Source organism: Pinus tabuliformis, chromosome 8 (assembly GCF_031772625.1).
Source record: "Pinus tabuliformis cultivar Carrire ecotype Pingquan chromosome 8, CPIR1, whole genome shotgun sequence".
Taxonomy (NCBI): domain Eukaryota; kingdom Viridiplantae; phylum Streptophyta; class Pinopsida; order Pinales; family Pinaceae; genus Pinus; species Pinus tabuliformis.
In genome coordinates, this window is record NC_142294.1 from 865,348,768 (window position 1) to 865,375,589 (window position 26,822).

Below are 26,822 nucleotides of genomic sequence, written 5' to 3' on the forward strand. Positions count from 1 at the left end.
ATATGCATCACATCCAAATACCCTTAGATGTGAAAGAGAGGGTTTCTTACCAGTCCATACCTCTTGTGGAGTCTTATCCTCCAACGCTAATGAAAGTGACCTGTTGACCAGGTAACATGCAGTATCCACCGCCTCTGCCTAGAATTCTTGTCCTAACCTAGCACAACTGGAGCATGCTTCTTGCCATTTCCATCAATGTCTTATTCATTCTTTCTGCAACTCCATTTTGCTGAGGTGTATATGGAGTAGTCTTCTGTCGTGCTATACTACACTTCTTACATAATTCTTCAAATTCCTTGCTGCAAAACTCTCCACCATTATTTGTCCTCAGCACCTTTATCTTCTTCTCTATCTGATTTTCCACGAGAGCCTTAAATTCTTTAAACCTGTCAAAGGCTTCAATTTCTTCTTAAGGAAGTATATCCATGTATTCCTTCAGAAGTCATCTATAAATGATACATAGTACACAGACTTACCCAGTGATGGAACCTTCACAAGTCCAAACACATCACTATGCACAAGCTCTAATATCTGTTTCGCCCTCTTACTACCAGAGGGGAAACTCACTCGATTCTGCTTCCCATATACACAATTTTCACAGAAATCAAAATCCAGAGAGCTATTACTCATACCTTCTACCATACCTTTACCATGAATTATTTGAAGGCCCTTATCTCCAATATGTCCAAGCCTTTGATGCCACAACATGGTCTTTTCTCCAAGACCACTAGATTTTCTGCTCCATTTTCGGGAACCACAGAATTGTTGCACCCATCAAGAACAGTGCTACCTTGCAGCTTGTACAGAGTTCCTATCCAAACTCCCGCATCAATACTAGTGCTCCCCGAACCATTTTGCAGGTATTCTTCTCGAACATTGTTTTTACACCTGCATCATCCAGCTTGCTTACAGAAATCAGGTTTTTGGCTAGTGTAGGAATATGCGGAACACCCGGAAGTGTTCTAACCCTTCCACCTTGCAACTTCAACTTTACTTTTCCACAACCAATGATTCTAGCCTTCCTATCATCCCCTAAGAAGACATCACCACCATCATATTTCTCATACTCACAGAACCACTCTCTATGGGGAGTGAAGTGAAAGGATGCACTTGAGTCAATCAACCATGCCTCATGATCTACATGTGTACTTGAAGAAGCCAAGTATACATCCCCATCTTCATCTGAGGTGGTTTTCGCCTCTGCAGAAGGAGCATCATCAGATCCCTTTCCTTTATCAGGAGCTTTAGATGGACATTCCATTTTGTAGTGCCCTTCCTTTTTGCATTTCCAACACACCACCTTTACAGGTTTTCCTAGAGACTTAGATCTCCCTCTAGATTTAGATCTCCCACTCGATGAATTATTTTTGTTTCTGTTCTGGGACTGTCCTCGTACAGACAAGGCATCACCATTCTGCCTCTCCATATTTTTTCATCTCATCTCCTCCATCAATAAGGTTGAGACTATTTCATCGAACTACAAGGTAGTTGTTTTGCTACCTATTGCAGTAACCAAACTATCCCATGAATCTAGTAGAGAACACAACAAACTGATGCACTTATCTTCATCTGAAATTTTAATATCAACAGATGCTAACTGACTTACCACAATATTAAATGCATTGAGATGCTCTGTCACCAAGTCTCCATCTTTCATCCTCAGGTTATACAACTTTTTCCGTAGAAACAGTTTATTCACCAGAGACTTAGATTGGTACAAAGTCCCTAACTTGTCCCACAAAGCCTTCGTCATAGCTTCCCCTAATAAGTTCAACAATACTGAATTTGAGACACACAATCATATTGTGCTCTTTGCCTTCCGATCCAACTTCTTCCATTATTCATTGGACACTCCCGTTGGTTTAGTACCCAAATCTACCGCGATCCACTGATCTTTATCCACCAACAGATCCTCCATCTTGAGTTTCCACAACTCAAAACTCTGACCATTAAATTTTTCGATCTCTATCTTTCCACAACTCGCCATATTCTTTCACCACCAGAACCGATCTTGCAGATTTCCCACTGAACAGGGTCTACCACAGGCCCGAGTGAAACCCCTCAGCAACAAAGGCGTCCCCTTGAAGCCAAAACTACTCTAATACCAAATGTAGGTTTTAACCCCATACAGAAATGACCTACATACAAATTCTAAAAACACAGAAAATAAACAATGCGAGAGCATAACACATAAAACACATATACACAGAGATTTTCCCTTGGATCCCAAAACCGGGACTACCAGCTTGATTTTTCATTATGTTCCTTTCAATGTTATAATACATATTTATACATGTTGAAACATCCAATACCATGGACCAAAAACCATCGCGTCCAAAAAACATGTGCTAAAATCATGCACAAAACCATAGGTGGGTCCGCCCAACCTAACATAGGGTCCAAAACCAAAATTTTCTTGGGCGCTACCTCAAACCCCAAAAAGTGGGGTTACGGGTACACCTCAAACCCCCTGTGACCCCCCCCCCCCCGCTACATAATTGGTGCAACGAAGGGGGGTTCCACCCCCCCTCTAACCCCCCAATTAACTACCTGGGCTAGTCGTGGAAAGAATATAACACAACCCAACACCTCTGTGGTTGAGTCGTTAGGAAGTGATCCCTTCGGGTAAGCCCCAAGGGTTAGCTCAATTGGTTGAGTCACCGTCATTAAAGCAATTTTTTTGTTGAGAGGTCATGGGTTCAATTCTCTAGACACTCTTGGGGTCAGGCACTATGGGAGTCGACAAGAAGTGATCCTTTCAGGTAGATCTTCTTGGTACAAATATTTCGTGGATAAGGTGGTCACCAAACTCCGAGGACTGTGAACACCATATATATAAAATAATTTATTATGATCCCCAAGGGTTAGTTCAATTGGTTGATTCCCCATAGTTATGAACAATTGTTATTGAGAGGTCATTATGAGCCCTGAGGGTTAGCTCAATTGGTCGATTCCCCATAGTTATGAACATTTTTTATTGAGAGATCACGAGATTAAATTCTCTTGACACTCTCGCGCTCGAGCCTTGTGTTTGAGTCGACAAGAATTGATCCCTTCTGATGTTTCTACCTGTAACAATATTCCGTGAACGTAGAGAGTCACTAACCTCTAGAGACCATGAACAACATAAAAAAAAAAAAAAAAAACAAAAAACGAGAAAACAAACATTTAAATTCAACTCAACTTTGATATTTATGATTATTATTTTTTCCTTTACTATATTTTTTTAATAATTTTTTTACATAATTTAATATGTAAAAACATTAATATTTTTAAATAAATTATTATTATTATTAATATGTAATATTAATATCCCCCGATTGGGGTGTGAGCTGGACAACACTCTCATCATGACAATTTAATGACAATAGCCTTGGTGTACAAACCCACCACCCTCCACATGCTTGAGGTGATTGGTGTGGTGGCTCCATGCATGCAAGTGGTAAATACTCCCGCAGGAGGCGGTAGCGACAATGAGTCTTAGGTTTGGAATTTTGTTAAACACTCTGAGAGAGAAGTCGGTAAGTGTTTTGTTCATAGTAAAGGAGTGAGGAAGGGTGGTGCAAAGCTTAGTGGAACGACGCGATTCCACGCAAGGTGGCAAGCTAATCTTCTCCACGCGAGGGTAAACTGGTATGTGACCTGTCATTTCTTTCTCTCCTCCTTGCATCAGCATACCTATTTAAGGGATTTTTGACTGCCTGGTGTCATTTTGTCGGGGTTGTGAGAAAGCAAGGTTCCATGAAGTTGCATGTGTATGTCCTCCTGCTGCAGCAAGTCCTTTTGCCCGGCATGGTCTCTGTGTCTGTTCCATTCAGAATTCTCCTACCTATGACGCGGTTATAAGGGTTTGTCTATCAAATAGTCGACCCTTAGGACTTCCTTCTGGTTCGGCCTGACATCACTGGGGCTCAAGTATGTGTTGTCAACTGCACCAACCCTGGGTTTTGTCTTACTGTATCTTTTGGGAAAGGGTTGAGGGTTTTTCTCTGCCTGTTCTGGAGCCAAATTGTCTGTGTTAGAGCCAATTTCCATGACCTCCACCTCTGTGGGAGTCTTTTCGGGCTTACAAATGTGGCTCTGTGATGGTTTGGGGACTGGGTTAGTTCTTATGGTGTAAGCCCCGTGATTTTCTTCAAACCTTTTTCTGGATATTATGATAATGGGCTCTGGGTTATGGAGGTTGTTTCTATATTTGGGTCAGATGGTAAGGATGGCATGCATTGGAAGTAAAGGGAGGAAGTCCCTCGGATTCTGTATTGGAAATCATTGTTTTGTGCTCCTCCATTAACAAGTGTGTGGGGCAGTAATGTCACCTGGAAGTGGGAAGCTTCTGGGCTCGGGATACCACCTATGCAAGTAATTCAGTCTACCCTTGTCTCCATTGCACACTGGAAGTACACGGCAAAGGCTTAAATGAGGACTGCAAGAGGTTGTGATAGGAAAACCAGGGTGACAACGAAGGCAAAGCAACCCAACTCCTCTAGGGAGAAATTGAGGGGTTGCAAACCTGTTGCCAACATCATAAATGATGTGGTCACAACATATCGTGAAGGAATGAGCGAGGAAATCCGGAAGCTAATCGAGGAATGGGAAGTAGACTTGAACCAACGGGCTGGATCATGAAAATTGAGGTGGAGGATTGGCGGGCTATGGTGCCAAACCCAGGGCACACCCGTGGTCATGTTACTCAGTTCAAACAGACCTGTACCTGTACTAGTCCATGAAGAGCATATTGGGAAAGGCGTTGGAGTACGTCTTTGTAAGCATGGCAACAACAGTGCAAGACTTCCCTAATTATAAATAGGATTTTCATAAGCTTCAGTTTCAGATGAAAAAACAGGATGGTCGCCTTCGTCGAATTGAAGATCACCTCCCTTGCATTCTCTCACATACAAAGCTTTCAAGCTCCAATGCTAAGGACCCGGCTCCGATGGAGTCTACGTCTGTCGAGGGAGAAGAGTAGTCTGCTAGCTGTTTTCTCAATTTTTTGTTCACTTTTGTATGCGGAAAGCTTTTAATTTCCAGAATGTTGCTCCTTTTGTTTATAGGCAAATAGTATATAGGCAAGGCAAGATATATTGACTTATCTAGCTTGGGTATAAAGACTAATTATATTTTGTTATTAGATTATGTATCCCACTCTTAGGTGGCCAATAGACTTAGTTTGATCTAAAACAAATTGAGGCCACATAAATATCTATTATGTAGATGTAACTTGCTTTTATATCAATGAAAATAAAAAAATTTAATATATATATATATATATATATATATAAGTAATTAATATGTCACTTTACAACAAATATGAAATAATCATTGCCTCTGTATCATAGTGAATTATTATTACATTATAGTGAATGAAGACTCAATAAAAGATACCCATGTGTAATATGAACTATCTTAATTATTTTAAATGGATTTTCACCTGCAAAATTGACTTTAACTTGTTTTAAACTTTTGTAATTTTCATTCTGTTTTAAATGGATGGGAAAAGATAAACTTAACTACCCAAATGAGAATGTTAAAAAATTACTAATAATTAATACAATGTAATTTTATATTTATGATAATTTTTAAAAATAAAATATTTTTTCCATCAAAGGAAAAAAATATCTCTACAATATTGCTTTTAAATTTGGAAATTATTCTTATGAATAAATATGAAGATTTTTTTATTTAAAAAATGAATAAAAGATTATTAAAATAATTAATTATTTTTATTTTTATATTTATATTTATTTCATTTAATATGAAATTTAAATCTTATTTAATTTAGACAAAATTAAATTCCATGCATTATTTTTAACAAAGGCTATATTGTATTGAGTTGGAACTTAATGATCTTGGTAGAATTCAATCACAAAAATATAGACTATATACTAACTTTCACCCTTTCCATTGTTTTATCATGGTATATATTTCATTAATTTAAAAATAGTTTTAAAAATAATCTTTTAATTTATAAAAAATAAATATAATTCTTCGTTTATATAATTTAAATTAAAATTTTCAAAAATAAATTGATTATAATAAAACCTTACTTCTCCGTTTTTACCAAATGCTTTGAGTGTAATTTCAAAATACAAACTTCAATACCGATCTCAATATTTATTAGTGCAAATGATTTTGAAAGTGAAATACATGGTTAAGGCTCTAGTTTAGCGTTAACAACATTATCAATCATGAGCTCATTATTAATGGGCAGTCCTAACACCGCATACAACTTTTAACGACTACAAATTTCTCGTGCGCGATGAAACAACACCTTCCTTGTTGCAAAACCATAAAATCTTACAAAATCTATTATGCCTTTGTCCCTTCCTGAAATATTTGAACCTTGAATGTAACAAAGTGAATAAAAATAAATACTCACACTTTTATATAGATCAATAATATGCATCTTTTTGGTATAGAAAATACTCACACTTTTGAATATTTGAACGAATAAAAATAAATACTCACTTTTATATATATCAATAATAAGCATCCTTTTGCTACAGAGAGTAATGGTTTTTTTGGCGTTGTTAACTAAGGTTATAATTTTGTTGGGCTAAATTTTCACCAAAATCTAGTAAATGTTTTTTAAGAAATTCAATCCCTGAGTGTTTGAATTGTTTTGTTGATGGTGGAAATAGATTCAACACCATCAAAAATCCCTGGGATACCCAAAATCCCGAAGTTTGACAACCTGGATTTCCATTTTTTGTCGGATTTTCTCAAAATCCTACCAGAATTTCTATAGTTTTCTGAGCAAAATTGTGGCCTTGTTAGACTAGGGCGTATCGTTTTGCGTCAAACATGTTCATTCGTTGGAAAATGTCTATTAGAAATCTACAAATATGAGATACTTTACTTTTTCTTTCAAGGTTGACAAACAATATGACATACTTTCCTCTCTTTTTTTCAAGGTTGACAAAATAAAAAATAGTATCAGTTTGATAAAATAATCATAAGAACAACAATATATAAAATACAGAAAATTTAAGCTTGGAAAATCTAAAACTGAAAAACTAGCTAATAAATCTATTATTATCATATGATTTAAAAGCAGTAATGCCTTAATTGCAATAAAGTTGGCCAACATTCTAGACTTGTAACTGAATGCTTTGCTAAACTCAGGCACATTATAATGAAGAATCCCCAAGCCTTCAGCATATTACAATGGAGAATCGCTAAACATTTTAAAGGTTTCATCACATGTAATCCACGGGCTCTAATACCAATGGCCATCAAAACCATGTGCCCGAAGGACCTAACAACCATGAATCAAGTTTAATCTAACATTAGCTCATTTAAATTTTCATGCTCTCCTCCCTATCACATAGGTCTACTCAAAGACTTTATCGACTAGGGTAGGTCTTACAAAGATATGCCCATATTATACATGTATTTACAAATCATCTCCAAAGTAATGTGTCTATTTTTTTTGTCCAACAATTATGCTACCATTCTTTCAGGTTTGCATACATGCTCACACAAGGAGCTATCCTCATCATATCTCGCTTATGTGGCTACATCTCACCTCGATTGACCTTTATTTCTTCTCATGCAATCTTCATGTATGAAACCATCACCTCTTTCTACAAGCCACGATCCCTTGGCTCTAATACCAATTGTTAGTAATAAAACAAATATTGTGAGAGAAATAAACAAATATATCATAAACACATAAACAATAATACATGAATGCAATATTTTAAACATGGAAACCATTACAGGAAAAATCAGTTGAATGATCTTTTGTACCCCAAAGGAAAAGTACAAGTATGGCTTCGCACGAGCTAGAGATATAGTGAGAGAGGTTGTGTAGCTACATGGATGAGAAAAGTGAGATGGATTTTATGGTGGTGAGATTCAATGAAGGAGCCAACATGTGATGGAAAGTTGCAATAGTGTGTAAACACCCTAAAGATTTTTGGTCCAAGTTGTAAATCCTAGTTGTAGGCATGTTGAATTCCTCAAGGTTGTTATAAGACATGTCGTTTAGGGATACATGTAGCGCGATCACACATGATGTCTCAAGTTGTGGAATGGACCATCTGAATAGCTATAGGGTTGTGTTGTAGCAGCTACAACAACCCTCCAAAATTTTTCCTTAGCTTCGTTTTGGAGCCTCCCTACCAACCATCCTAGTAGCATGTCTTGCATTGTCAAGTACATAGGCTTCATTGGTTTTTCAGTAGCTTGTCAGCCTGTGCATGTTAGTTTGCTTCACTCCCCCCACAGGCTACCACTTCAAACTTGGGCTAGTTGCTGGCTAAGTAGCTCCCTTAGAAAATTGTGCAATTCTGGAGGGGAACCAACCTTCCCTACATAAATTGCGTAAATTTGTTGGGCTCAAAAATTGCAATGTAGACAGACAGTCTTCCTTCGGAAAATTGCACAATCTGGCCCAGCACTATAGCTCAATCAAGAAATTGAGAAAATCAGTTGGGCATACTGTTGAGCTCCAAAATTGCGCAGAGTAGTCAGACAGGCTTCCTTGGAAAACTACGCAATCTGGCCAACACTGCAGCTCAACCCAAAAATTTGCGCAATCCATTTGGGACAGCCAGCTTAGATCCTCCCAAAAATTGCACAATTCTAGGTAGCAGCCACCTTCGCCTCCCCAAAATTGCACAATCCCTCTGGGACAGCCAACCCAGTTCCTCTTAGAAATTGCGCAAAGTCGTCTCTCAGTCAAGCAGGCTGTTGCATGTGCCTTCAAGTTGACCGGTTCCCTCTAGGACCGAGCAAAACTGATTTTCATGCATGGGTTGCTCTTCCCAAAATAGCAAAAGGCAACATGCAAAAGGCATTCCTCAATCTAGGGATCTATTCTTAGCAGTTGGAGGTTACATGCAAAGCTCATTTTTTAGAAACCTCTTGCCAAGTCTCGCTTTTTCCTAGATTAGTGGCACACGCGTCATAACCTCGATCTTGTCAAAAATCATCAACTGGACGCTGCAGAGCTCATTCCTCACAGTGACCTTGCAGCTTTGACATCGTACATTGCATCCAGGAGTCTTCGGAACTTTCAGCTTAACTGTTTTAGGGTAAGTCTCCTTTTCATGTCTTGCGCTGCGTTTCTGTCACTTTTTGTGTTTTGCTTTTGTGTGAGTTATGTCTGCTTGATTTCATTGAGCGATTGTTTTCGTTTTAATGTATGTTAGCTTGTAGAAGCATCGTTTCAGTTTTCGTTCACATGTCACTGTTGTTGCATGCATGACACTGTTTTGCACCGACGGTCGCCGTTGTGGCAACCCACTTCACACACATGCATGTTTTCCCGTTTTCTGAATCCTGCACTTACTGTTTGCATGCATGATCATTCACTCTTGTTTACACTCAGTATCACCATGCATTCAGACTTCTCATGTTTTCAGTCGCCCATCGGCGGGTCTAGGCTGCCTTAGCCCAGACCTTGCCTTGCCCGGCTAGAATTGCACATTTCTGGAAGTGAAGGCTCTACCTTCCCTCCAGAAATTGCGCAATTCTAGCCCAACACTGGCCTCCACACTTGCATTGTGCAATTCTGGGAGGCAATGCCCTGCTGGCCCCAGAAACTGCGCAATGTAGTTTATTGGTTTGCATGTCACTGCTGACTGAAATTGCGCATTGCACAGTTTCAGTCCTTGGCAGGCTAGGCTAGACTATGTATTGCGCAGTTCTAGCAGTTAGTCAGCCTCCCGACAACGCGGACTGTGCCTTGCGCAGATTTGGTAGTCAACCACACAGGTATGTTGCATGTCAGTCCTCCAGTTTGTTTTGGTTTCGATTAACAGATTGCTTGTCATGAGTGTTGTTATGTCTCCAGGTATCACAAGTGTTCATTTGCCTCTCAGTAGCACAGGTACAATGGCTTCCAGGAGAGCAGAGTCGATGACATTGTTTAGAGCACTACTGGGGATGCAGTCGATCAAGTGTCTATGAACTTGCTTATCTATGAAGGCATAAATTTGTTCATGGACAAGGATATCAAGATGAAATGGCAGCGGTATCACATTGAGCATCACCATCAACAGCAACAGAAGGTAGCACACCTGCATGCGACAAATGAAAGAGAAGTGTTTTTGACAGTGCAGAGATGGAACAAAGTCGCAAGCTCAAGCAGATCCACCTTTGATGAAAGAAGCTTTGGAGATTGAGGCTATGAGGCGACGACGCGACAAAAGGATCACGCGAAGGCAGAGAGAGAAACAGAGAAACAAGTCCCCTTCTTCTGTCCATCGTCGTACCCATGTTGTGATCAAAATTGTGATTATCACTTTCAATTCAAGTTGATATCAATACCTTGCTTCTATCGGTTATCATTTTCCCATTTCCAATCTATCTCTTTTAAAAAGTGGGTCCCCTTCTTCTGTCCAGTACCCATGTTGTGATCAAAATTGTGATTAGCACTTCCAATTTCAAGTTGATATCAATATCTTGCTTCTATCGGTTATCATTTTCCCATTTCTCGTCTATCTCTTTTAAAAAACAAGCCCCCTTCTTCTGTCCATCGCCATATCCATGTTGGGATCAAAATTGTGATTATCACTTTCAATTTCAAGTTGATATCAATACCTTGCTTCTATCAATTATCATTTTCCCATTTCCCATCTATCTCTTTTAAAAAATGGGTCCCCTTCTTCTGTCCATCTTCGTACCCATGTTGTGATCAAGTCAATAATTGATTGTAATTATTACATTCAATTTCAAAATGATATCAAAGCCCTATATGAAATGTAACTGGCCATTATTTTGTTATTTCTGGTATGTCTCTAAAATGATATCAAAACCCTATCTAAATAGCCATTAGTTTGTCATTACGAACATGTCTCTGCATACTACCCAAAAAAACCCTATCTAAATAGCCATTAGTTTGTCATTACGAACATATCTCTGCATACTACCCAAAAAACTTTATATTCTTATAAAACAAAAAATCTTACGGCCCATATAATTATATAATTTTTTCAAAAATTATTATCATAATTTTATAAATGTAATCAACACCTTAAAAAATACCTACTAAATGCTTTACAGTGGATCATAATTATCACATTCAATTTCAAGTTGATATTAATATCTTGCGTCAAGCGTAACCAACTATTCATTTTCCATTTCATGTGTATCTCTTCTGAAAAATAGGTTCCCTTCTTTTGGCCATCCTCGTAGTTGTGTTGTGATCAAGTCAATGTGCTATAGAGGTGATTGTAATTATTACATTCAACTACAAAATAATATCAAAGCCCTAAGTGAAATATAGCTGCCATTAGTTCAAAGCCCTAAGTGAAATACAACTGCCATTAGTTTGTCATTTCTGGTAGTATAATTATTTTGTACAATGTTAAGAAAAATGAACTACACTACATTAACATCAAGTCATTTCTGGTAATATAATTATTTTGTACAATGTTAAGAAAAATGAACTACACAATATCAATATCAACGAAAATTATATTTAAGATAAGATATAAAAAATCATAAATAAATGTAATAAAATTAGAAAAATAATTATATTAACCATTTAACTAAAGATTATTCAGCCAAAAGGATTAGTAAACCATCTATTTTCATTGTGATATCCTCACTCTATTTGGAAGCTGTGCTACAAGATATTAACTTTAATTTACACTCGTGTATGTATTAATTTTTAGCAATTTGTTTATTAGATTACAAGATATTATTTGTTTAAATAAATTAAAAGATCTCGCGAAAACCCTGTGAAAACAAGTTCTCAGGGTGAGTTATGGGCAACTAAAATAGACACAAATGCTAACCAGATATTTTTAATTAAAATAAAAAATAAAAAATGCTTTAATTATATATAAATTTTTAAGTCAATGAAATGTTAACAAAATATTTTTTTAATTAATTATATATAAATTTTTAAGTTAATGAAATGTTAACAAAATATTTTTTAATTAAAATAAAAAATATTTTAATTATTTATAAAGTTAATCATTATAATTTGTTATGTGCAAATTAATAGTGATCAACAAACAAATCCATTAATTTATAAAACAAGAACTAAAAAATATATAATTATCATTAATTATCAAATTAGAATAATTTTACAAATATCAGTAATGAAATTCTAAAAAAAATTAGAATTTATAAATTTTATAAAAAACACAATATGTTAAATAATTATAAAACTATATTTAAATATATTTATATAGAGAGAGTTATAGTTATACATAGTTATGTTATGTTATATATAATTTTATGTTTATATATATATTATTTAGATAATATTTTATTTGAGTTAAATTAATTTTTTAAAATAAATTAATATATTTATTATTAAAAAAATTTAAAATTTAAAATAATTAAAAAAATAAAAATTTTACGATAGATTTTTTTTAGAATTTTTTTAGAATAGACATGTTACCATTGCACAAAACTTATAAAATAAAATAAACAAAAAAAATTACTACCTAAATTATAGTTTTTTAAGTGGTTTTCAAGAGTTTACATAGTAGTTTTTTTGGTGGTATTCTAGGTTGTTTTTTGTGGTTTTTAATAGCTTTTCATTTTTTTTTTGTGGGGTTTAAGGGTATTTCTGATGCTTTTTATTGTTTTTTTTGTGGTTTTTGCTTAGTGGGTTTTTATTTCAAATTAATTCATTTGGTTTTTTTTTTGTGGTTTTTAAGGGGTTTTTTTGTGGTTTTCTAGGTTTTTTTGTGGTTTTTAATGGTTTTCCCCAGGGCGTTTCATTGTTTTTTTGTGGTTTTTAAGGGTATTCCCGATGCTTTTCGTTGCTGTTTTTTTGTGGTTTTTGCATCGTGGGTTTTTTTTCAAATTAATTCATTTTATTTTGCAAGAAAAAATAAATAAAAGAGACAAAAAAGATAGGAAACCTATCTTGGCTTGAGCATCTGGGTCGTTGGCGGGGTTGCCTGGATTGAGTTCCTCCATCTTGGTTGAGCTTAGAAATCCTCCCTCGAACTCTTTTTTCTTGGCAGTGTACACAAAATAGATTACATAGATGGCGGTCAGGTTTTGAATAAGAAATAAAGGTTCCATCGAACCCATTTTGAATAAGAAATAAAGGTTTGATCGAACCCTAAGGCTCAATTGAGCCATAAAAATTGATCCAGCCCTAACTCTCGTTGATCGAACCCTAACTCTCGTTGATCGAGGCCTAACTCTCGATCGGGCTCCTGACTCGAGTTACACAAGTTACACAGAAGCTCGATCGAACTATGTTTAAGCCCTTAAACAACTCCATCGAGGGCCTCTTTTCACTGAGATTGCATTAGCTTTGCCAAAAAATGTAAACCGAACTCCATTCATAAACCCATACATACATATATTAAAAACCCAAACTAATCTTAATTGTAAGTAAATAAATATTCATAAACCCATACATACATATACTAGCAATTGTCCCAAAAGGTACAAAGAGAGGCCGATAGGATTATTAAATTAGAGTTGTTGAATTTCTCTAAAAGAGATATTGGTTGAAGCCTACAAGGAGCAAAGAGATTTGATGTTTGGAGTTCTATGCTATCTGGACATCATATTAAATACAATGTAATTTTTTATAAAAGTTCAAGCCTAATGCAGTTCTGCCATGAAGACATACACTTAAATCGCTACTGGACTTATGATATTGACAAAGTTAAAGTGGTATACAAGAGAATGTATCAAGCTAAACCACAAGTTACACATCTTCAGACCTGAAAAAGTACATAACAATGGTCTGGCAAATCACTAGCGATATCATACTTGCCTTTCCTTCCACATACATACAATTGCTCCAAAGGCAAGGACAAGAAAATTTCAGCTCTAGTGAGCACCAGTGGGTCATTAAAACGAGTGACCAGAAGAAGAGGCACAATTGTATTAATCGAAAGAAAATACGAAGTTGCTAATTAGAAATCTATTGTCAAACACTATTGTTATCATAAGTAGAGTTTGTTATCACATGCGTTTACAATGGCCATTCAAGTTTCAATTTTATTAGATCAATTAGAACTTGTTTTGGTTCACAATCAATATTTTCTATTCAACTATATGTGTTATATATATATGTTTTGCAGATAACATAAAGAACAAAACAGTAAATCTCATCCTCTCATCAATAATCACTATTAAGTTGTTTACATATTTTACTCTTCAGTGAGCCAATGAAGTGTAATTAAGATGGCCATCATTCTAATGTCAGCCAATGGAGTGTAACCATAAACTCATCCGATAGAGATCAACCACAGAATAATGTCAAGTTTTTGTGTCGTGAGATATCAACTTAGTCTTCTTTATATATTTGTTTCCAAGGATTGTCTGGTCTGGTGCAGTTACAAATTCCATTGGATAGGTTAGACAATGCAACTACATTAATACAGGCCTTCATTTTTTGAAGCCTCCATCAAACATACACAATTGCATATGTTCCCTCTTCTACAAAAGGGTGCAGTTGGTAAGAAATTTCAGAGTTCTCTATAGTTTTCCTTCTTGGTAGCCACTGGAAGAGAAGGAACTTTTGGTTATCTGCTTATGTGAACCATTTCTGAAAATTAATGATCTTTCTATGGATCATATTAATTCAAATTGTCTTATGTCAACTATAAAAATAAATCAAATCTCAGCCCAAGGGTCCATTATCGTCTTTGACTTTTCACAACATTTGCTGCTCTGCATAAGTGTAAGGTCATCTAAGTTTTTTGAAACTTAATGATCTTTCTATGGATCATGTTAATTGATCCTGCCTGTTGCCTGCTTCGCTAGTATTAACAAGTAAACAATGCATTAATTTATATTAATCAGCAAACACACCAAAAACATCCCTTTACTATATACTTTGAACTAAGTTCGCCGAGTACGCAGAGACAGGCAACACCCCATTTTTAAAGTTCAAGTGCGAGAGGAAAATGTTAAAATTTAAATAACAGAACTGAAATTTATATCGATGGGATCCATACAGAAGGAAGAAAATCATGTGAAAATTAGAAAATCTGAAACTGAATGTGAAAATTGAGAAAATTGAAAATCTCAGAAAGCAACTCTGTAAACTGAAGAGTTCACAGCGCTTAAAGATCAACCGTTGGCCACCACAACCAACTGCCAGCAAAAATAGCAGACTAAAATTACTCCCTAGACAGGTTCATGCAAAATATATGACAGACCATTGAAAATATGAGAAAATGAAATTGTAAACTGAAAAGTCCTGCGCTTTTAATATTCACTGTTGGCCACCACAACCAAAACTCTGCAAAACATCAAACTCCTAGAATAACTTTCCACTTCAGGAAGCCTATGATTACTTACAGGATCATAGGCTTCGTGAACAACAAGATCCAGAGCAGCATCTGTAAACCCTAAAGCAACACCTCTCTCTGCAAGACGAATTGCTACATCTTTCATCTGTAGTCTAGCAACTTTCTTGAGCTCATCATGAGAAAGAGGATCAAATACAACTATTTCATCAAGTCTATTCAATAACTCTGGCCTGAAATGTCTTCTAACCTGCAACAATATTCAAAGGCATGTCAAAGCACCGCAGCCAACTTCGTGATAAAATTATATGAAAAAGATGCATACACAGAGTCCGGGAATGCATTGGATCAGGCTGTTTTATTTTGTGAAAACGATAAATTCAAGTTTATTGGAAGCAAAATTATGCACCAGCATACATTTTTGTATGCGCACCTCCTAATTTGTGCGGCTACAATTATAACATGCATACATTTGTTCACTTATCAAAATGAATTGTGTTGTAAGAATATTTTCAATGACCTTGTTGTGAATGAATATGGTACATGCTAAAAACAAGAAGAGTATGCCGCTGATGCTTCTGCTGGTGATTGATGGTTTTATCATTTAAACAATCTAGGTCTATGTTCTGTCCTATTCACTTTCTTGCTAACAAATATATCTTTCGGCCTATGTAATTGTGCAGCAACAGGACGGGATGGGGATTTCAGAAAATGAATTCAATTTAGATGGGGTATTGACTGGATAATGTTCATGTCAATTGAAAAATGTTTGTACTCTTATCCGAAGAGAAAGCCGGCCTTCCCACCCTGAAGTGAATTGAGTGGCATATAGCCCCATGCTGCTCATTGCTCAACCCAAACGTGACTTTATGCTTGCGCACTACAAAACAGTGGTAGCATTTCTGGATGAGTGTGGGGATCATTGTGGAAAGGCTTATGTGAAAATGTAGATGTAGTTGTATCATACTGTCTTGCACCTAGATTGGGTTAAAAGTTAAAACTTCTTAGATATAATCTCATGACACATTTCAGAGGAATCTCACGCTGTTATGTGATTGCAAGTCTTATTACAATGACATTTGGATTTGTTAGAGCAAATAAAAAGGCCGAAACAAATTGCAAATCCCTTCAATTACAACAGGAATTTCACTTGGTTGAAACGGTGGAGTTGCTCTACACACGTGTAGGCAACTGGAATTATCCAGCACTAAATAGCTGGCTTGCAACGGGTTGTACGTGCTGGTTTCATAGATTCATTTAAAAGAAATAACAGTAATTTGAAAAGAGCACTCACTGTATACGAAGGTGTAATTACGCCGTTTACTCCATCTTTAACATCATCTTTAACATCTCCACTTTACAGGAATTTCTCGTCCAGAAAAACGCTTCGATGCTAGCCATATTCAACAGTGACATTGGCGAAGCTAGCCATATTCAACAGTGACATTGGCAGACCCGGTTTCTCTGGCTTTCTGTGCAACGAGGCAAGGGATCTATGCTGCCGCCTCAGCATGGATGAAGAGGATCTAATTTAAAAAAACAAGAAACCACCTCTCAGCGTCGATGAAGAGGGTCTAATTCTCACAGGGTCGAATTTCACAGAATTGCTCATCTATTCGCCATGAGCACCCGCAAACGTAGCCTACAGTAATGGCGGACCGGTTCACAAGGTGTCATGGGTACCAGACGCTTTCTGGTAAGTCTGAAAATAATTTTGAATTTTCTAAACCAGTTAGGTAATTCAATTGAACAAGATCAATCCTCATGTTGCTTGAAAACAAATAGACATTCCTTCTCTGTGAAAGCTACCTTCGAGATCTTTGTGAAATTCTACCTTTGTGAAATTCATAGCTAGAGGTTTCTTAAAGTAATACCTTTTCTTGTGATAGTGGCATCCGTTGGCTTGTGGAAACCGCTTGCCAAAATGATGACCCAGGTTCAAAAATCGAGCAGGTGTGATCCTTTGGTAACGAGTTTGTTGGATTCTTTCCGAGGTGTTGGCTGTTGAGGCTGCAAACATGCTAATGCGGAGGTCCTGTTAATGGTAGTGCCTATATTGATGTTGTTATTGCTGATTAGGTGCAAGTTTCAGGTGGCTTTGATGGAATTGATATCCTTAATTACATCTTGGTAGACAAAGGTCATCTGATTGTACAGCTGATATTGTCAGGACTCCTGTACCCTCTTTAACCAAAAAGGGTTCAGACAGGTCGAACATGTAACATTAAAAACAAGTTGCTTTTGCGGATTTTTTCCCCATTTATTCCAATTTTCCTTTTGCAAACTGCTCTCTCAGATTCTGTAGACCTATAATTATATAATTATATGGGGTCTTTTCGCTATCCATTATCTCCGAACCGCAGAGAATATGCACTTGACCAGTGGAATGCTTGGTTGGCACGTTGATGCTGTTGTAGAATTGCCCGTCTCTCTAAATATAAGGGAATTCTACTGTACAAATGGCAGAATTTGTGCACAATATATTGGAATTTTTGGAAAATAATCACTTCACAAATGCAGAAGCTGCTTTACGATCCGAGTTGATGACACGACTGAGTTCAAATGGCTCTGATTCCCTCTCACTTTCAGATGAGTTGAAACAAGAAAGTGGAGCAAGGCACAATGAAATCTGCAATGGAGGTCGGGGGTCCGAGTGGAGAGATGCTGGATATATGCACATTAAAGATGATAGACCATATCACTTGAACAGAGGCACATCCTTTGAGAATGGCGTGGATGGCCTCAAGGATGAAGCTGAAAAATCAAGGTCTTTTCTTTTTTCTCGCAAGGCCATGTTAAACAAATCAAGAGATTCAGAACTTCTAGTGAAGGAGTTGGGATGCTATTCCTCTAAATATGAGCCTTCTGGAGAGCGCAGAGATCAGAAAACTGAACAGGCTGTTTCTGAAGCGAAGGAGATGTCTGCCTTAGAAGACGACTATGCAGATGAAGCTTGGATATGCAGTAAAACTCCTTCTGTACCGAAACAATTGCAAGATTCTGCAGGAGCCGGTGAAGAGAGGTTCATGTTTCAGAAGGATAATATGCTGTCCACGATCTGCTTGAACCGCCTCATCTTGTCCAACAACGTTCACCGCACCAGACGCAGGTTGTTGGGCAGCAGACGCAGGTTGTTGGGCAGATCCTCCACAATCCACCGCACCACACGCAGTTTGTTGGGCAGAGATTCGACAATCCACGGATTAACAGCGCATACAGAGGCATTAACAAATGCGCCAGGTGTCAACGGATTAACAGCGCATACAGAGGCATTAACAAATGCGCCAGGTGTCAACGTTAGACTGAAAGGGACGACGAAAGTCTCTTTCAAAGGGAAGGCTTATCGGCTTAATTAAAAACCCAGACTAATCTGAGTAATCTTAATGGTAATTAAAAACCCAGACTAATCTGAGTAATCTTAATGGTAAGTAAATAAATAAAAATTACACTGAGGAAAAATTAATCTCTCCATAATTAATAAAATAAATCTATACTAATTTAAATATTAAAACCAACAAAAATTAAAAAATAAACAAATAAACAAGGATAATCGATATAAAAAAACATGAAGGGGAGAGTCAACTGTGAAAAACAAAACTTACCCACCTAATCAGGCTTTCTAGACCCTATGGATTTCTTGGATCGATTGTCTTCCTTCCCGTTCTTATCTAGAAGGACCACATCAAATGCATAAACATCCATCTTTTTCTTTCCATAAACCAAATTAAGCAAGACACCTGTTAAACTACACTCACAGTTAGTGAACATAACGTTACAAATTGGATAGCCTTACTCTGAAAATGGCCATTGAAACTGGGCAGATGCTTACATACCCAAATGTTCCTCAAGCATCGCTGCAAGCGATATATGAAGATGTTGGTGCCCACCTTGCCAGCCTAAAATCTGACAACTATTATAAAATCCACGCTGATTCTGTCGAAATTTTTCGTTAGTGTAGGATTCCAAGTTCCAATCTACAACTGTAGATAACTAAGATTTCTCCGAATACTGAACTATTAAAATTACTCTTGATGATTCTTTCAGTAAAGAGATTTATACTTCCAGTTCAAACTCTTCAGAAAGCAAGATTTTGGAAGACTTCACATCTCCGCGAAGAAAATTTGAGAAAAGTCATTTTGCAAGTAATCTAATCCTTCAGCAACTCCTACGACCACTTTCAATCGCACCGTCCAAGAAATGACAGGCTTCTCCTTGCCTCCTGAAACATATATAGGCAATACCCAGGGCTATAACCAAATCTCAGAAAATAGAAAATGACCCCGCCATAAAATACATGACCCTGTGATTCTTAAAATGACCACTGCTTGATATTTCTAAATGATTTAATGATTCTGAAAATGCAATATTATTGAGTACATACCATGAGGATTCTCTTCAAGGTTTCCTCTGGAAACAAAATTATACACCAGAAGGCAGTTAAGGCCTTCTACACAGTAACGAATAAGTGTAGTGATGCGATTGTGCTTCAATAAAGTAAAATCTCAACTTCAGAAAGAAGCCTCTGTTTTGGGTTTAGAATTTAAGATTTTCACTGACACCGATTGTCCATCAGGAAACTTAACTTCAGTTACACTTCCTATCAAAAATTCCCTCCAAGAACAAGGATGTCACATAACCGAAGTGGGTTCACAGGATTAAAAAACACTTAAAAATGAGATTTTCCATTCGAAGCAAATGCACAGAAATTAAAAGCTCCAGGAGGAAAACCAGAAATGCAACCTGTTAAAAAGCCGGAAGTGGCAGATTGCAACTCCTGATATGTAAAATGCCCGCAGGTTTTACTTCGACAAACACACTCTAACCTCTTGCCAAATAATTTTCTTCTCGATTAGAGTCATTCTGCTGTCTGCAACGAAACCCACCTTCTTTACAGATTGTCCGAATTGGTGCTACCTCATTTGAAGACCGAACTTCATGTTCATAGCTGCAAACCTTCTGCGTAATCTGTTCTTTCAATAGAAGCTCTCCATTTGTCTGTGAATGCCTATTTGGCGGCTGTAGTGCCCATTCAACCACAGACATTTATTTTGATGTAGACTGTGGAATAGGAGGCTTGATCAGTGAATCGACTCCAAGTAATCGGCTCTCTGTAACGGGTGCTGAAGTCGTCATTTTGGGAACATTTTGGTTGAGTTTTGCACAAGAATCACTTTTCCCTCCCCATTGCAGATATCACAAGAAGAGCCGAATCTATAATTTCATATCCTGCATGTTTCTTATAACTGCCAACAAAAAGCTATTTATCCAACTGGCAGAGGAGGCAATCTGGTTTCAGAGGATGAGATGACCTTTTCAACGCTTCCATTTCAGAAAAATTACACTTACAAACATCACCTTTGTTCACAAGAAAGTTTTTGACATCACCTTTGTTCACAAGAATGTTTTTAAGACCGTCTTGATCCAATACTGACTGAGAATCTTGTCATGCTCATTGAAATTATAACTGCTGGGAGATTTAAAACTATCCTGTCCAGAGAACATGATACAACACTGGTTAAAGCTTTGCAGTTCTTTCTTTTAACTCTCCATCGCAGTGGATTCAACAATCCTAGCCGAGGAGAAACAGCTTTCTCTGCGACTGATAAGACATGAGAGCCAAGGCCAAAAAAATCCTCAAGAACCTCAGCAGATTCATTACCAGTACATACGATCAACCAATCAGTGTCCTTGTCTTGCACTCATGTATGCTTTGTCAGAAACACACATACCTGATGGATGCTCTCTTCCACACCTCTCAAAAATGACTTTCCCACTTTCAACAATCAGTAGAGAAGAACTGCATGGTAAATCTCCTAACACAATATTTGGCTAATACCAATGAAGACCTGAAATATTAACAAAATCATGAATCAAGGGTCCTTGCACTCATCTATGCCTTGTCAGAAACAGACGTACCTGATAGATAGTCTCTTTCACATCTCATCACCTTCCCATTTTCAACAATGAATACAGAAGAACTGCAAGGTAATCTCTTAACACAAGATCTGGCCAATGCCAGTGAAGACCTGAAATTAACAGAATCATGAATCAAGGCCCGCTCATGAAATTCCAAGCTTGATCCCTTGTTCTGGCACAAGGAGTTGGGGAATCCCATACCTTATGGCATTATGCCTACTAGCTTCCAGAATCACCTTTGAAGCGTCACACAGTTTTGCTTCTTCTACCAACACCTGTTGCACAGAAAACCCATTAGCTATCTTGAATTGAAGGCCCACCTGTTAAATCAGATAAATTGTTAAGCCTGTAAATAAAGAGCCACACACTATACTTCATTAAAGTAATTCCACAACTGCGATAATTTTGCCCCTGGGATTTTCGACTCTTCTGATCTTCTAATCCAATAAACAATGGAAGATGGTGCATGTATGGTCATCCATATGGTACTGCATCTAAGACTCGATATTTATTCACTCATATGACACTAGAAACTTGTCTTTTGCACATAATCTCAGTCTGCATAACATTCTTCTACTGGAAAGCGACCGCAGAAGCATAGACTTCTACTCCGATCCTCCTAATCCAAATTATTCTGCTTCTTCATCATGGATCTCTTGCGAGTGATAGTTCAGTGCAAGGACAGCAATATCTCAGAGGAAAAAGGAATGATAGTTCAGTGCAAGGACAGGAATATCTCAGAGGAAAAAGGAATCCTTATGCAGATGAAAGATCTGGATCGGATTGACAAAAATAATGCTTTGGGCAACTGGAACATATCTGATCGAAGTCTGTGTGCTTGGAATGGAGTGTTTTGTAATAATCGGTTCAATGTCGTCCAAGGTCATAGCCCGGGTGTTGAAAGGGGAATTCGACCCCTAAACATGGATTCAATCTTGGCCGTGTAAATGTTAGCCTGTTATGGCCTGGCTGGGAAGATAGGTCAGTTACTGGATCTAAAATAAATGCTCAATTCAACATCATTACTGAAGTTAATCTCTCCAACACTTCTATTGCAAGGAGTCAAGCTCCCTGCACCGTGCAATGAAAGTATGGCAGAGAGTAACTTCAGTAAGGACGCTGCAAAGCACAGTTGGTCAACGTCATTACTCATCTCTCCAACACTTCTATAGCAAGCAGTCAAGCTCCCTGCACCCTCCAATGAATGTATTGCAGAGAGTAACTTTAGTAAGGACGTTGCAGAGCACATATGGGTGTGGAAAGCCCAATTATGTGATTCCAAACTGCAGGCCAGATCTCTGTGCAAAACTGTGTTTCCAAATGCAAATTGCAATCCCTATGGCCGAAGCTGAATTTCCCAAAAATAGAATGTATGATGGCAGGAAACGAAGTTATACATTTTATTCGTTTCCTGAAAAACGAAAATGAAGATAAGGGCATCCGGCTCCACAATAACGCCGAAGACTTTTTCAAAAGACTGTTTCGTTACCCAACTTTCATCCGTTGTCGAGGCCCCATGCCATGTGTCAATGTTTTTGGTGGAATTAGGTAGCTGAGATTTTCTTGTTGTAGTTTTCTACTCCTCTGATCACAAATAAACTGCAACCAACCACCTGTCTCGCTCCACAAATATTTCCTGAACTTCCTCCACAGCCCTTAGGGTTTCCCTTTTCACTGACCTGATTTCAATTGACACCAAATTCGAGCTCATATCTCAAGATAAATCAATTCAAATATGATGAGGACAAAAGTCATATTGTTTAAGGTAGTAAGGACTAGTTTACCCAATCATATCGATAGATTAGTTGGGGTTGCGAGTATTGAAAATTAGACTATAAGAGACTTTGACAGAACTAAAATATATATATCTATATAATATATAATATAATATAATATAATATAATATGAATAATTCATATGGCAGGCTCAGGGTAATAAAATTGCAATATCACCATGTCTATTTTTAGAATTTTGAGATTAAAGTTTTTACAATATGGGAAAAAAATGCAATCTTAATATATAAAAGAATTATGCTACGGAATGAGTTCCAATAACTGCTCTAAATATAATGTTATAATACTTTTTCTAATCCAAGTTTTTGCATATTTCATAATTTCTTTCTAACACACATATAATGGATAATTTATAAGCAATGATGCGATATATATATAACAAGATTGACTTGATGACATGTATATATAACAAGATTGACCAAAGTGATTGTTGAGGCATGTCATTATATACACTTGTATCATCTTTATCATCAACCAAGTTGGTGAATCCTTCACATAACTCGAAACCTAGAAACCTAACAACCTCTATAGCATGATCAAACTAGAGTTTAGTGCGTCTTGCAACAGGTTGCAAGGGAGTGGCACATCCTTGACATGCCTCAAAACCAAAAAACCTGAAAAACTATATAGTCTAATTAAATTGAACTTTTATGTTAATTGAGATAGGTTGCAAGGGATTAGACATGTAGCATTGTGCAAAAGGATAAGTCATGGAAGCAGAGTTGAACATTGGCAAGCATTAAGCACTCCATGAAAATTCATAAATGTCGCAATACAAGAGGCATTGAATCTACTTCTATTTGTGTTGAGAATATATCATTAGAGTCATGGTATAAACAAGTACATCTGGCATACATGTCATTCCATAAATAAAAATATTGCATACAATCATAAACATATTTCATCTTTACATGTTCAGCATAAAAACAATTGTTGCCTAAGATATATAACATCAATTCTCAACTTTCACTTGCAATTGCATTCTATTTGTCATTCCTTTTTACAACTTCAAAGGGTGATCCCTTTTACCCCTTTAGAGGTATTCTAGTAAGCTATGGGACTTATGCTTCCCCATGTATGATTTGGAGGTTCTTCAGACACTCATTTACAAAGCTTTTGTAACATTACTTTTGTAGTTCCTAAATCAACATATTCATTGGATTCTTTCATACCTTAAATCATTTGCATCCGGTGGAAAACCAAATGCCATTTTATGCCCTTCAAGTTGATCCTACCTATGTCTAACTATGGAAAACCAAATCATAAAGCTAAAAGAACTTCCAATTGAAACCAAACATTATGTGGAATATTATTGAATATTTTAGTTGAAACCAAGCGTGGCCTAGAATAGCATATTTTTCTTAAGGTATATTTTCAAACAATTTTGTTAGAAATTTGGTAGGGATTTGTTGCAATTATAAGTTTGAGTGGTGAAATTTGCATAGTTTAAATATTTTAAGGCCCTTTAGACATGGTAAATTTTAGCCCAAGGGCGATATTTAAGGGGTTTTTCATTTTAGAGGGGTGAAATTTTTATAAAACACCCATTTCATATATTTAGCCCAACTTTTATTTAAAAAATAATTATTTTTTTCATTTTAGCCCAAAAAAAGGGGCGGATAAACTATGAAAAGACTCATTTGACCCGATTCCCCTGGTTTGGGATATTATATTCCATTACAATCACCCGATTTTTGCAATGTTAAATTCGTTTGCAATCAACCATTTTTTTGGTTTGGGAGGTAGTTTAGGAGGTTGTATTTGGTCCAATAAATAAAAATATAAATAAAGTGGAGGTATGGAAAATAAATAAAACCTCTTTTTATACTTACTCCAAAAGTATGGTAAATAAATAAAACCTTTTTTTATATTTAGTCCATAACCCTCCTAAAAAAAGAGGTTTTATTTAAGTGAATCCTATGGGCCAAATACCATATTTATAAAAGAGGTATGGTAAATTAATAAAAATATAAATAAACGAGAGGTATGGTAAATAAATAAAACATTTTTTTATATTTACTCCATAAGTCACCTTATATTTACTAACACAAGGGTGTAAATAAATAAAAATATAAATAAAGTGGAGGTATGGTAAATAAATAAAACCTCTTTTTATACTTACTCCAAAGATATGGTAAATAAATAAAAATATAAATAAACTAGAGGTATGGTAAATAAATAAGACCTCTGTTTATATTTAGTCCATAACCCTCTTTCTATTTAAGAAGACTCAAAAAAGAGGTTTTATTTAAGTGAATCATATAGGCCAAATACCATATTTATAAAAGAGGTATGGTAAATTAATAAAAATATAAATAAACTAAAGGTATGGTAAATAAATAAAACATTTTTTATATTTACTCCATAAGTCTAAATAAAACATTTTTTATATTTACTCCATAAATCACATTATATTTACAAACACTCAAAAAATGTGTTATATTTAGGTGAAGCCTATGGACCAAATACTATGGGCCAAATACCATGGGCCAAATTATTATTATTACCATGCAAAAAAACATTATTAACCCTATTATTAGTATTAATAAAAATAAAGATGGCACATGGTATTGACCCATGGTATTCACATGGAATGTAGCCTATTTAAAGGGGGGAATTAAACCAGCATAGGTTTATCTTTACTCTGGATCTACTAAGCGCTGAGAGGGATCAAATATCATGATATGCAAACTAGCATAGAGTGAAAAAATATTTGATCCCTCTCGGGGCTTCATAGATCAAGAGCAAAAATGGATCTTGTAATTTAATGTCACTTAAACATTTTAACTTGGTTAAAATAAAAAAATAAAATAAAATTAATCATTAATTTTATTAATTTTTATAAATTACTAATAGTGGTTTTTAAGCTCCCATGGTATTGACCCATGGTAATACCATGGTATTCATGTGAACATAGACTATTTAAAGGGGAAATTCTATTAGCTTAGATCCATCTTAATTCTGGGTCTACCAGGTGCTGAGAGGGATAAATAGATTTCATCCCTCTAAAAATGGTAGATGTGGAGTTAAGATGGATATAGGTTGGTTTTTATGATAATGAAGGTATTAAATAGACTTAGGAAATTATATTGTAAAAAACATATTAAGGTGAATGGTTAAAGTTACATTTAGTCACTTCACAAAAATTAGTAAAAAATACCAATATCTCCATTAATATTGGTTTTTCTGATTTAACAAAAAAAAAAAAATCAAAACAGTGAAATCTTATCACTCTTTCCACATCACCCTAGCAGAAGAGAGATAGTCGTTGCCCAGATTTCCCACCATTTCTCAAATGTTCTCAATATGGTATCTTCATGGAAAAGTTAAGATACTGATGTTGGATTAGTTGTTTGAAAAATATGTTGGTTTGTACAACTTTTCATATTCTCTGTTATTCTTAGTTTGTCATAATGATCTGTAGGGGTTGTGCCACTGCACCATATTGTCCTAAAAGGCAGACATTGTGCACCAAAAAGAAACTTAATCCACATGTTACAACGTTGTTAAAAAATGCAAGACGTATGAAGGTATTAAATTATGCTAATAAGCAATTTAGATTTGGAGAGACGTAATTAAATTTTATTATTTAATTGAAGATTTCTAGTTAAAATATTAATAAACTTACATTTATATATTATATATTGATTGGAAGGCTCAATGGTCACTTCTTTCCATTAGATCCCCTTCATGCCTTTGGGATACCTACTACTTTCTTATATTATATAGTTGGGGTTTGCTACTTGTTGGCGTGTTGGGGTAAACAAACTTGATGTGTTTTGTTTTGTTTTGTTTTGTTTTTTGTTTTTTGTTTTTTATTTTTGTTTTTTGTTTTTTGTTTTTTGTTTTTTGTTTTTTGTTTTTTTGTTTTTTGTTTATTTGTTTTTTTTGTTTTTTTGTTTTTTGTTTATTTGTTTTTTTTGTT

General features: G+C 36.1%; 1 protein-coding gene across 3 annotated transcripts; it reads right to left on the reverse strand.

The window, feature by feature from the left end:
• Positions 1-15,100: 15,100 nt before the first annotated feature.
• Positions 15,101-22,547, reverse strand: LOC149238301 (uncharacterized). Of its 3 annotated transcripts, XM_089372981.1 has the most exons (4): positions 21,478-22,547; positions 21,306-21,379; positions 19,929-21,214; positions 15,101-15,438 (listed from the first exon to the last, which is right to left on the reverse strand). In XM_089372981.1, the coding sequence occupies exons 1-3, from the start codon at positions 21,580-21,582 to the stop codon at positions 21,079-21,081; spliced, it is 315 nt and encodes a 104-aa protein (XP_089229107.1). In that variant the 5' UTR covers positions 21,583-22,547; the 3' UTR covers positions 15,101-15,438; positions 19,929-21,078. The 3 variants fall into 3 exon arrangements, 1 of the variants encoding a protein (XP_089229107.1); XR_016246370.1 differs by lacking the exons at positions 19,929-21,214; positions 21,306-21,379; positions 21,478-22,547 and adding exons at positions 16,483-16,890; positions 17,063-18,374; XR_016246371.1 differs by lacking the exons at positions 19,929-21,214; positions 21,306-21,379; positions 21,478-22,547 and adding exons at positions 16,483-16,714; positions 17,063-18,369.
• Positions 22,548-26,822: the final 4,275 nt, after the last annotated feature.

Bases quoted from the DNA above. Each gene is read 5' to 3' on its own strand.
- LOC149238301 (XM_089372981.1), bottom strand. From the start codon at position 21,582: ATGACCATACATGCACCATCTTCCATTGTTTATTGGATTAGAAGATCA. The intron at 21,380-21,477 runs GTATAGTGTGTG...TCTGTGCAACAG, and splicing joins TGTGGAATTACTTTAATGAA to GTGTTGGTAGAAGAAGCAAA. The intron at 21,215-21,305 runs GTATGGGATTCC...TGTTAATTTCAG, and splicing joins AGTAGGCATAATGCCATAAG to GTCTTCACTGGCATTGGCCA.